Source organism: Adiantum capillus-veneris, chromosome 18 (genome assembly GCF_014529385.1).
Source record: "Adiantum capillus-veneris isolate H3 chromosome 18, ASM1452938v2, whole genome shotgun sequence".
NCBI classification, from domain to species: Eukaryota; Viridiplantae; Streptophyta; class Polypodiopsida; order Polypodiales; family Pteridaceae; genus Adiantum; species Adiantum capillus-veneris.
In genome coordinates, this window is record NC_140948.1 from 32,671,423 (window position 1) to 32,684,478 (window position 13,056).

Sequence of the window (13,056 nt, forward strand, 5' to 3'; positions counted from 1 at the left end):
CAAACAACAAAAGTAGATCCTATCAACATGGGTGCCAATTTCACAGATGGAGAAGTGGTCATGAAGAGATTGACAAGAACTCCAAACGAGGATAGCATACTCCTCACATGAAAATGGTCGTTATACGTGCATTTCATCAGATACGTCAATTTGCATAAGCTCTTCAAGGTGGAGGGTCCTAGTGTTCAATGTATTTTTATCTGGCTAGCACTGCAAAATCCTGACTAGATTCCAAGCTTGCCTTGAAGGAGACCGGTTAAATTTTCAAGCTTTTAGTGCAAAAACCATTTATGATAAGCCCATGCAAGATTTCAAACCATCTCGCAATTACGTGAGCAGAAAAACAATCGATTCATCCTCAAAACTCGGGTGGGCCCGGGCACATGGATATTTTCACATGGTGGCAGATACCTATGTCCCATATGGCATGTTTTCCAATAGCTATACCAATCAGGGAACCTCACACGCGAGGAGAGCAAGCCTATATTGCTGTTCCCAACGCATCCCGCACTCCTAATGTATATCCCCCATCCTAGACAAGCATCCTTCCAAATACCTTCTCCCGAACACAACATAAATATAAAAAATGAATGTGTATTCTAAACTTTAACCATTTCATCAAGAAACTCCTGAGGTTGCTCTATCATCTTTATATAGAGAGCACGAAGTCTTTTGCCTTCCCATTGTCGTGAGTCTCTTCCTTTCCTATGCTATTACCCTTCACTTTTGCACTTTGGATGCTTTGAAAGACTTTTAATAGATGGTTAGTTACATCAACCTGAAAGAAGGGTTCCCTGATTTTGAAAATAATCCCTTTTATTCAAAAGGGACTGCTCATGCCATTGGTAGCGTCGATATGCTTGCATCTATACATCATGGCGCTATATCAATCTGGACAGTCAGATCTTTGATTCCAATATCATTGTACACACTGTGAACGTGTTTCAGCAATTTTTGCTCGTTCGTGCCTGCCTTCACCTGCATAGTGCCAGGACTAGTCCTCAACAACTTTACAAAATCATTGTTGTACCAGTTAAAGTATTTTCCTTCATAGAAATGTTACCTGCAATGAAAGCGTTCCCACAACAAAACCAGGAACCATCTCCCAAAATCGGGCCTGAGAATCCAAAACATCTTCAAGGGCTTTCACCTGACCAAAAATATTATTGTTCTTACCCCTTATCTCATAGATATGAAGCAATGCAACACTACTGTAGACGAATAATATTCTTTTTCCATGGCAAAACTCTCTCTCTCTCTCTCTCTCTCTCTCTCTCTCTCTCTCTCTCTCTCTCTCTCTCTCTCTCTCTCTCTCTCTCTCTCTCTCTCTCTCTCTCTCTCTCTCTCTCTCTCTCTCTCTCTCTCTCTCTCTCTCTCACACACACACACACACAAACTGCAGGAGATGGGGGTGCCCATAGTGTTGATTTGGGGGATTATGGCTCTATACAGATCAGTGATGGGACATGTACGCACTCCGGAGGGGATATCTGATTTAGTTCACTCCACCATTACGGTGAAACAGGGTTGCCCATTGTCTCCTACTCTATTTGGTATGTATGTTGATGAGGTGTCTGATTACATTGACATAGAGGGTGATAGAGGTGCCCAGCTGGCACGGACGTGGATCCCATTGTTGTTATATGCTGATGATATTGTGTTGATCTCTGAATCACCAGAGGGTATGCAACGACAGTTGGATGCATTACACAAATTTGCAGAGGATAGTGGATTGTCTGTAAACCTTGGTAAAACCAAGGTTATGGTGTTTAACACCACACCACAGTGGATCAAGCGATCAGCATCGTTGGAGATGTATGGAGAGGCCCTTGGTATCTATGATCTCTCGACTGATCAAAGCCAAGGCCTCCGTACCCCACGCTATCATTCGAGCAGAGCTAGCTGCCCCTCCTATGGAGATTGAAGCGCTTACTAGATCAGTCTCCTTTGTGCACAGCTTGTGGGATACTACTAGAGACAGATATGCTAGACTGGCCCTTGAGTCTTCCAAGACAGTTAGCTCTTCAGGGGGACACTTCATGCTGGTATGCACAGATGACATAATGGTTTCAGACGCATGGTTTCACTATGGCCTTTCCAGTACTCTTTTCAGGCACCCTCGACACTGGTGGAGATTACTAGACTCATTCGTCGGGACCTGATCCTGCTGGATACCAAGAGGGCATGGATAGAGGCGCCACAGGAGTTGGTCACAAAGATGGCTTTCTATAGAGAGCATCTTCTCCACCTCACAGGAGATGAGTTTGTGATCCGGCCCAGCTACATGGACACACATATGTCTCATGGTTTGCGGTGTGCCATTGGTCAGATACGCACATCCTCACATGAGCTCGAGATTGAGACTGGTAGATTTTAGAGGGATACAAACAGACAACTGGATATGCCGCTTATGCCAGTTTGAGTCAGAGACAGAGCTACATTACATGTCACTGCACAGTGTACTATGAGATACGGGGCCGTTTCCATTGCTGATTTAAAGAGGGTTTCGGTCCTTTCTCTAGGGTCATGAGTTATGAGGATCAAAGATGTCTTGGGCTATATCTACTTGAGTTATACAGATATAGAGACACTTTACTGGAAAGAGATAGAGAGAGACAGTCCCAAAGACGGATTATAGATTTCTTTTCACTAGATATGGGACAGCCAGAGGAGCAGTCATCATTGCAAAGCTCGGGCCACGCTCATTCGGCCACTACCGGCACCCTCATCGACCAAGCATTGATGCTACGGAGATCTAGACGGCCACGATTGAAGAGAGGGACTACACAACATCAACGGAGACTACACAAGAGGACTCGAGCCATACTCTCTCGATATGCAAAGTGCAGATGAGGATGGATTCTAGTAGTAGTATCTAGTTCTTTTGTACCCAGACATGGTATTAGATTCACCATTTTGTAACAGATTGGTCTCATAGGTCATTTTGGCCTTTTGAAGACGTTAATGTAACATTTCATTTCACAGAGGGGGGGGTATAACCTTGAAATTACTTGCAAAATTACAAAGACAGATTACAGATTTCTTTTCACTAGATATGGAACAGCCAGAGGAGCAACCATCACTGCAGAGCTCGGCCCACACTCATTCGACCACTACAAGCACTCTCATCGACCGAGCACTGGAGCTACTAAGATCCAAACGACCACGATTGAGGAGAGGGGCTACACACCATCGACGGAGACTACAGTAGAGGATCCAAGCCATACTCTCTTGACATCCAAAGTGCAGATGAGGATGGATTCTAGTAGTAGTAGCATTTTTTTTCTAGTTCTTTTGTACCCAGACATGGTATCAGATTCACTATTTTGTAACAGATTGGTCTCATAGGTCATTTTGGCCTTTTGAAAACGTTAATATAACATTTCGTTTCATTTCGTTTCGTCTCTCTCTCTCTCTCTCTCTCTCTCTCTCTCTCTCTCTCTCTCTCTCTCTCTCTCTCTCTCTCTCTCTCTCTCTCTCTCTCAGAGAGAGGGGCTTGAACCATTGAAATTGCTTGCAAAATTACAAAGAGCCCACATAGGCATCACACATAACCAGGTCGGTAGTGAAAAAACCTAAGATATCACACGATTACAAAGCCAAAGGTGAAAAACCACCAACGAGGGAGATACATCAAGAGCTGGAGACAAGGGAGTAAGGGGAAGATTGTAGAAGAGAGCTGCGTTAGAAATGAGCCACCCGGTGTTGGCACTCACAGGCAGAAGAAAACTCCACATGAGGATCTCCAAAAGCAGACTCCAAATCTCCAAGCCAAAAGGCGCAATCCAACCAAAAAATTGCAGCTCCGCCACAATATAGCCCTGCATCAGAGATCCACGAAAACCAAAGGAGAGGGAAGCCTTCCACCATCTCTGGCAGCAATCTAAGAGCTATGGAAACTGCAATCTGCAAAAAGTATGCAGGATGTCGGGGCAAAGAGTTGAAATGAGGCCATAAAGACCTTCCCAAACCATACCCAGCACCTTGCTAACCACACCTAACTGAAAAACCAGTCCTAAGCCCTACCTCTCTGACGAGGAGAGTTGAACTCAAGACCTGTTATTCAAGAGGGAAATGGCATAACCAATCTACCACAGTTGGGTGATAGAAAGGTTACACCATTTTCCTCTTCTTATTATCTCACACACACACACCCGAGAAGAAGAGAATTTTAACATCGTAGGAAACTATCCCAAGAGACCTTAAAGATCTATTTGACGAGGAGAGTTGAACTCAAGACTTGTTATTCAAGAGGGAAATGGCATAACCAATCTACCACACTTGGGTGATAGAAAGGTTAGACCATTTTCCTCTTCTTATTATCACACACCCACCAGAGAAGAAGAGAATTTTAACGTCGTAGGAGAGAGAGAAATGAAATGTTATATTAACGTCTTCAAGAGGCCAAAGTGACCTATGATACCAAAAGTTACAATTGGTGAATCTGATAGTGTCTGAGTACAAAAAGTACAAAGAACTGAAAGTACAAAGAGAGAGAGAGAGAGAGAGAGAGAGAGATCAGCGGCTGAAGTCAACCTACGCGATAAATCAAACACGCCCATTTTTGTATATTCCACTTTAGAAGTGTCAAGTTTGGCGCGCGCGCGCGCGCACACACACACACACACACACACACACACACACACACACACACACACACACACACACACACACACAGAGAGAGAGAGAGAGAGAGAGAGAGAGAGAGAGAGAGAGAGAGAGAGAGAGAGAGAGAAATGAAATGTTATATTAACGTCTTCAAAAGGCCATAGTGACCTATGAGACCAGAAAGTTACAGGTGGTGGATCTGATACAAAGTCAGAGTAACAAAATAACAACAGTACAAAACAAAGATATATACTATGGGATCCTAGATTGGTCGATGTGAACTAAACAAAAAAACTAAGCAAAAATGGGCTGAGTCACAAGAGATCTAGCATCGGTCGTTGGCGAATCTCATCAATTTCCTCCATGGTTAGTAGTCTGACCGGGCGTCGTGCATGCCTGGCCAACGTGCTCCGAATCTTCTGACGTAGCCTCCGTCGATGCTGTGTAGTCCTCCGCAGTCGTGGGCGCCTAGATTTCCCCGGTTCAATCGCTCGGTCGATTAGTGTGCCTCTGGTGTGAGACGAGGGGGAGCTCTGCTGAGGGAGTGGCTCTTGCGGTTGTCCCGTGTCTGCTCTGAAGAAGTCTGTGATCCGTCTTTCAGACTGGCTAGCCTCGCCATTCATCAGGCTATCTCTGTGTCTGCGCAGCTCAAGCAAGAACAAACCCAGGCATCTCTGATCTTCGTATCCCACAACTCTTGAGAGTGGTCCAAAACCCTCTCTGAACAAGCAATGGAAGCGGCCTCGTATCTCGTAGTAGACGGGGCAGCGGCATGTATAATGCAGCTCTGTCTCAGGTTCCATGTCACACAAGGGGAATGTATTGGCCTCTGCTGGTACTCCGTTGTATCTCCTAATCTCAATCCGCAGCTGGTGAGAAGATGTGCGTTACTGGCCAATAGCACATCGTATCCCATGAGACAAGTGGGTATCCATGTATCTGGGTCTCGTCACAAAACCATCTTCCGTAAGCTGGAGAAGGTAGTCTCTGTAGAAAGCCATCTTCGTGCCCAATTCCTGTGCTGGTTGTATCCATGTCCTCCTAGTGTCTAGCTGGGTTAGGTCTTGGCGGATGAGCTTGGTGATCTCTGACTCTGTAAGAGTGAGAGATGGTGCATCCAATGAGTACTGGAATGGTGGCAGCCTGTCTATGTTGAACCCATGTGCCTGAAACCATGATGTCATCTCCCCATACCAGCATGTTGTATCTCCTTGTATGGCTAACTGTCGAGAGGACTCAAGTGCTATGCGAGCATATCTGTCTCTAGGGAGTTCCCATGTGCGGTTTATGAAGGAGACTGATCTGGTGAGCGCCTCCACTAGTGGTGGAGGGGCCGCTAGCTCTGCTCGGATAATGGCCCATGGTACTGATGCCTTGGCTCTAATGAGCCGTGAGATCATAGAGACGAGAGGTTTCTCCATGTTTCCCCATCCATCTGTGCGACCCCGCCTCCCGCGGTGATCCAATGAAGGTACCCATATCTCAGCTCCATAGAGCAATGCTGAAGCCACCAAAGTGTCAAAGAGCAAGAGCTTCGTCAGGGGCTCCTGAAACTGAACCAGCGAACACATCTTCTCCAATCTACCCAATGCTGCGTGGGCTCTAGTCAGTCTGGTCTCTGCTGCTCTTCTGAGTGAGAATGCAGGTCCGCTAAAAACCACTCCAAGGTAAGTGTAAGCATCTGTGTACTCCACAGTCTCCTGGCCGTATGTGAATGTAGGTGTTGACCTCCTGATCCACTGTGGGGTGGTATTAAACACCATACCCTTGGTTTTACCAAGGTTGACAGACAACCCACTTTCGTGGCCAAACGTATGCAAAGCATCCAATTGATGTTGCATTCCCTCTGGGGATTCGGAGATCAACACTCTATCATCAACATATAACAGAAGTGGGATCCATGTCCTTGCCAACTGTGCACCTCTATCCCCATCGCTCTCAATGTAGTCAAAAACCTCATCCACATACATACCGAAAAGAGTAGGAGAGAGAGGGCAGCCCTACTTCACCCCAATAGTGGAGGGAACCCGTGTAGAAAGTCCCTCCGGGGTGCGTACATGCCCTACTACTGATCTGTACAATGCCATGATCCCCCAAATGAGCTCTGTGGGTACTCCCATTTCCTGTAATCTGCGCATCAATCTTGCTCTGGGTACTCTGTCAAAAGCTTTGCGGAAGTCCACAAAGCTACAATAGATCCGTCTCCCATGAGATCTGCCTTCCTCGATGATGGCCCTGAGTGTCAAGATATGGTCAAGAGTAGAGAAGCCTCTCCTGAACCCTGCCTGCCCATTTGCACGCATTCCTTCCCTCTCTGCCTATCTACTCAATTGTTGCTCAAGAATGGATGCATACAACCGTGCCAGTGTGTGTCCAATCATGATAGTGCGATAATTCCCAGGCTCCATGGGGTCTCCTGACTTGAAGATAGATACGATCGTAGATAGACTCCAAGTGTCCGGTAGGCCCTCACACATGGCACGGTTAAACATAACTGCTAGAAGCTTTGCTAGTAGGTCTTTGGCATGCATGAAATGCTCAGCGACTAAGCCATCATGATCATATGCTCTCCCAGTCCTCATCTTGTCAATAGCTTTCTTCACCATCTCAGCGGTGAAAAAAACACATGTGTGTGGGCATGGATCGAGGGGGTTGGGGAGGGACGGCTGTCCAGGTACTGTGTACAAAGATGATGCGTACTGACCCCAGGTGTCTGTGGAGGAAATAGCCGGGGGGAGGTGGGGAGGGGAAGGGGGGGCGGGGGGGGGGGGGGGGAACTGCTCATGAAAAAGCCGCCACACCTCACACGAGTCCCGACTCAAGAATAGCTGACATAGATCCTGCTCGAGTCGAACCAAAAAAGCCCTCTTCTTTCGCCGCACCATGCGTCGGAAGTCAATCTGTGACTGTCTGTGAGTGACGTCCCCCAAAAGCACCTCCCTCTCAAGTCTGGCAGCACTCCTCATCGTACCAACTGTTCTGAGGCATGCTCCCTGATCGGCGGCTCTGCTCAGGCTGGATGTGTGGGTATGCTTCTGCTACTGCATCATGTAATGTCTGTGTCAGTATAGTAGTTAGCTCCTCCAGAGGTCGCCCCGGGTCCTCAGTGCATAGGCGTCTGTAGATCCCGTCCATGTATACAGAATCCGTCTCCCGTGTGAAGGTGTAGCGAGTAGGGGCTGCTACACGTGGCCTGTGTGCTACACTGAATTGGAAGGAGATGGTCATCGACACCAGAGCATGATCCGCTGCCACCCCGACCGGTCTGGGCCCAACTGTGAGATCCTAGATACTAGAGATGAGATTCGGCTGTGCCATGACATAGTCCGCTGTGTTGGCTCCATGTCTACGTGGGAAGCATGTAAAACCTCCCGCAAGCAGGAAATCTCTGTAGGCCGTTCAAGATGGCCAATCCATGTGCGGTGCCCATGTCTATCAGGTGTCGCCCATACTCAGTATATTCCACATCGTGTGATAGTCTGGACAGGCCTGTCTCTACAACATCTAGCTCTCTTAGCATCTCCTCTGAAGTATCATAAAACACTGCCTGGGGATGGATAGTCCTAGCATTGAAGTCCCCTAGGATGATAATGTCACCATCCCTAGAGAACTCCCATATGTCATCATCCAAAATAGAGAAAGGGGACTGTCCTCTAGGTGATGCATAAACTGATGTACTCAGGGGAAAGTAGCAAATAGCTAGGTAGAGATATCTGTCTGTCTCTGCTTTCAATCTCACCCACATGTACCTAGCCTGCTCATCCCTGCGGGCTATATGTATCAATGGCTGCAGATCCTCTCTAAATAACATTGCCACTCCCCCCGAGCCTCGCCCTCTGTGCTCTGAGCGTGTCTCCTGTCTGTAAGCTGTCTCCCACCTGTATCCACTGATATGAGGCATGGATTGCCCAAGGGCCTGGTGTGTCTCAGAGTAAAAGATGATGTCTCTTCCAGTAAAGCTATCCTCAAAAGCACCCACATCAAGACGCATAGATCCATTACAGTTCCAGGCAGTCACTTTGAGTGTGGTCCCATAAGTCTCGCACCGTCATGTGGAGCGTCGCTCTAGTATTACCACTTTTCCATCTCGGTAAAAGGCAATCTTGCCTTTTCTCCTTGCCGCTCTAATCTCAGGCATTACTTCTTGCATATGAGCGATCTGCGAGCGGGTGAGATCATCCCCGAGAAAGATGCGAGTCTCTTTAAGAGTTGGTCTTTTCTTCAAGAAGGACTTCTTCGCTTCCATGGAGGGAAAACGGAGGATGAGTGCTCTTTCTTTTGAGGTTTCTCCATTGCTTCCATTTTTCTTTATGTTGCCGACTCTCCATGCCCTTGTGTGTGTCGGCTCATGAACCCCCATCAAGGCTATGAGTTCTTTTACTTCTTCGTCCACATTGCCTTTGTCTTTAAGACCGCAAATGGAAGCATGTAAAGCGCGCACCCGTCTTCTTTGCTCCTCCTCTAGTGTCTGATTAATGATAGTGGGTGTGGATGTTTGTATCTCCTTGCCTTTTCCTTTCTTGGCCACCTTGATCCATTTCTCGGCTTCATCCGCCTTGTGTTGAGTTTTGGTAAGAACATCCACCCAAGAAGTCGTCATTTCTTTGTGTTGCTCTTCTCCCTCTTTGATGGCCCGTACTTGCTCCTTGATCGTGTTGATTTCTTCGATTACTGAGGGTTGCAGTTCGCCCTCTTCCATTGTGTTTCTTGATCGTGCTTCTGCGAGATCTTTCTTGAGTGACGCAATCTCTTGATCTTGAGTCGTCACTCGGTCTTCCAGCGTACTTATCTTGCTCTCTTGGACCAGCACGCGTCCTTCGAGCATGTTTATTGTGCCCCAGAGATTGCGGTTCATCTTGGTAATGGTCTCCGTCATTTCCTCTTTGCACTTTTGAATGGCATCCTCCTAGGGGTCGGCTTTATCGTTCAGCTGAGAGAGAGAGAGAGAGAGAGAGAGAGAGAGAGAGAGAGAGAGAGAGAGAGAGATGGAGATGCAATCGATCACAATAGTAGCATTGAGATTTTTGACATGTTCTCTGATGGAAATGCTCACAAAGAAGTTGACAGCAACAGCAATATAAGCTTTTGAGAAGGTTCTTTGATGGTTTTTTAAGAGCATCTTACAAAGCAAAGCTATGCCTAACATTAAAAAATCTTGGTGTTTCAAATGAGCACAAATTTCTATTCAAAGCTTAAATTGTTGTGTACATACAGCAAAATCACTGATTACCTGTCGAAGACATTTGTGGAGAATAGACACTGACATGCTTGCTGGTGTCATCTGCGACAGGACTCCTGCTGTTGCTTTGAATAGTGGCATCACCACAAGAAAGACAGCAATAGCAACTAAGCCTAAACACAGTGTCTCCGCGTTTTTGACCCTGCAACAGCCCAACTTAGCCAATTAGCATGCTCTTACAATGGCTTAACACAAAAATTAAGTCAACATATGATACAAAGCTTTTGCGCAGAGGAAACAGCATTTTAGTATGAAACTACTTTTAAAGGTCCATTACAAAGGATTTCAAAGCCACAAGAACTTACAGCAGGTCTCTGATGCAGTGTCAGATAAAATGGTTTGCCCACTTCATGGGCATTAAGTTCACAGCAAAGTGCCTCCCTCAAAATTTGATATGTGAATCAAGATTAGGTACACTTCAGCTACTCTAATGACAATGATTCACTATCAGTGGCTCTCTAGAGCTCCTGTTCACCCCTCTCCGAACAATCTGAGCATGTCTAGAAGCCCGCAGACTGTGCCATCATGTCTTGAATATGATATCCAATGTCTCTCTCCCAAAGATTCACCACTCTCCAAACAACCTGAGCAATCCCTCATGTCCAAAGGCTGTGCCATCATGTATCAGAACTGGACATGTAGTGCACGCAACCTGCCTAGGAACAACCCACAAGCAATCCTCCGCACAAAAGAAACATTAATCCTTGCAGTAAGTAAAATGTTTACCTTGCCCAATATTTCTTTCAAAATGCATCTAAAAGGCCATCTGCTGTATAATGAGAACCACTCATATGCGTGAAAGTGCCAGTTGCCACAAGCTTAATGCTTGCTCTTTGCTATCTTATGAATGAAAGGTACTAGTCCTGTCAAGACTGTAGGTGAGCACGGTCCCATCTCACACAACCTTTGCTATGGGTCATGCCTCCCTCGCGACGAGTTACTATCATAGATTTTTTCCTTGCTCTTAGTCACAACCCTGATCCTCTAAGAAGTGCAAGTATCCAGTACCTTTTCAATGGGTGTCAATATTCTATACTAAACTGCCTTATTTGGAATATTTTAGTTCTCTAATCCCCAAAAAGCTTTGCTAATGAAGTTTTTGTATTTGGTCCTATGCATAATTCCAATGAAGTTTTCCTTCAAACTTTTACAAAACCCTGCTACTCCAAAGCTACTACAATTTACACTAGTCTTGCCATTTGCAAGTCCTTCACAAGTATTTTTTATTATCAGTGACCCCTTTTTAGGAAGTTTCTCAAAGTTTTCTCAGAAAACTGCTAGTAGCTTGAACTTGTGCTTGCAGAGCTACATTCCTTGATGCATATAAACAAATACACAAGAAAAATTAAACACAGGAATGGATCCATACATACATAGAAACAAAGCTAGTTAATTACAATTAACAATTCATACGACGCCTGCATGCATGTTGTACACATATTCCCAATGGTACACTTCCGCATCCAACTGCTCACATACATAAAAATAAGCACAAACATATTTCTAGGTCACACAAACATAACAACTGGGTTAAAACTGATGTCAAACACCATACACTTCTATATGGAAGATTTTAAGTACAAGATTTTTGACATAAAACCTGCTACAAGGTTAGAATTATTTTTTTTTGCAAAAGTAAAACGAACAACGGTACAAAGACCTTACCCTAAAGTAAGAAGCCACGAAGCCAAAATCAATCCAGCACTGTAAATTCAATAAGCATGCTTAAAATCATTCTCTCTCTCTCTCTCTCTCTCTCTCTCTCTCTCTCTCTCTCTCTCTCTCTCTCTCTCTCTCTCTCTCTCTCTCTCTCTCTCTCTCTCTCGTGTGTGTGTGTTTGTGTGTGAACGAGCGTAAGCGCCAACAAAAAGAGGAAAATGGTATACCCTTTCTATCATCCAAGTGTGGTAGATTGATTATGCCATTTCCCTCTTGACTAACAGGTCTTGAGTTCAACTCTCCTTGTCGGATAGATCTTTAAAGTCTCTTGGGATTGTTTCCTACGACGTTAAAATACTCTTCTTCTTCTTCTTCTTTTTCTTCTTCTTCTTCTTCTTCTTCTTCTCTCTCTCTCTCTCTCTCTCTCTCTCTCTCTCTCTCTCTCTCTCTCTCTCTCTCTCTCTGTTTTTAGGGCTTCGCCACTTCTTCTTTGCTGTTTTTAGGGTTTCGAAATTGCCTTTTGGCTGTTTTTAGAGTTTCGTCAGTGTTTTTTTTTGCTGTTACTAGGGTTTCGTCACCGTTTCTTGCTGTTTTTCAGGATTTCGCCACCGTTTTTGGCTGTTTTTAAAGGTTTCTCAAGCGTTTCTTACTGTTTTTTATTTATTTTTTTTTTTTAATGTTGTTTTAGACTCTCTCTCTCTCTCTCTCTCTCTCTCTCTCTCTCTCTCTCTCTCTCTCTCTCTCTCTCTCTCTCTCTCTCTCTCTCTCTCTCTTTTTTCTAGTTCTTTTGTACCCAGACATGGTATTAGATTCACTATTTTGTAACTGATTGGTCTCATAGGTCATTTTGGCCTTTTGAAGACGTTAATATAACATTTCATTTCATTTCATTTCTCTCTCTCAATCATGGGAAGCGTCGAAGAAGTGCCAACGGCTTCCTCCACGTGTAAGAAGACGCACCCCTTGCCGGCCGCCCACAAAGCCTCTTTCATGCGGACAAAGAAAAGGACATCGGCAATAGAGAAAGAAATGAGAGAGTAGAGAAACAAAGTTGAAGAGTGGAGGAAGGAGAGAAGCACTATTCTTCAAAGATGAACCGAAGAAAGAGATGGCATGTGTAGGAGGATCGCTTCGCTCAAGGAGAAAGTGGTCATCCAAGATTCCATCATCCAAAATCTACAAGCAAAAGTGGGCAGCTCGAAGAAGGCGAAATTCAGCCATCCATGATGGAAGCATTGAATACCATCAGAGAAGAAATATGGGTTATCAAGGAAGGTGAGGAGAAGAAGTCATTGGCCGCGGTCATCTCCGCAACACAAAAGGAAGTAGAGGAGGCCGAAAAATGAATTGAGGTTGCCAAGAAAGGGAAAGGTAAGGAAGCTCCTTGTACACCCACTCTTATTAACATGACCCTCGAAGAGGAACAAAGGAGGAGGATGCGGGCTCTACATGTGAGGGTAGCCGGCCTCAAGGACATAAACAATGTGGAAAAAGAGGTCACAAGCCTCACATCCACACACAAAGGCATGGAGAGTGGGCAAGAAGAGTGA

The 13,056-nt window shown here is 45.4% G+C and overlaps 1 protein-coding gene across 2 annotated transcripts in view; it reads right to left on the reverse strand.

Moving 5' to 3' along the window:
• Window positions 1-256: 256 nt before the first annotated feature.
• The window catches only part of LOC147435453 (Cation efflux family protein), a 108,102-nt gene continuing 95,302 nt past the window's right edge, over window positions 257-13,056 (reverse strand). For both annotated transcript variants that reach the window (XM_086488520.1, XM_086488519.1), the window contains 4 exons: window positions 11,513-11,551; window positions 9,839-9,989; window positions 1,064-1,150; window positions 257-978 (listed from right to left, as the gene is read on the reverse strand). In XM_086488520.1, coding sequence (XP_086344646.1) covers window positions 874-978; window positions 1,064-1,150; window positions 9,839-9,989; window positions 11,513-11,551 — 382 coding nt within the window. In that variant the 3' untranslated portion in view covers window positions 257-873. The remainder of the gene's footprint in view (window positions 979-1,063; window positions 1,151-9,838; window positions 9,990-11,512; window positions 11,552-13,056) is intronic.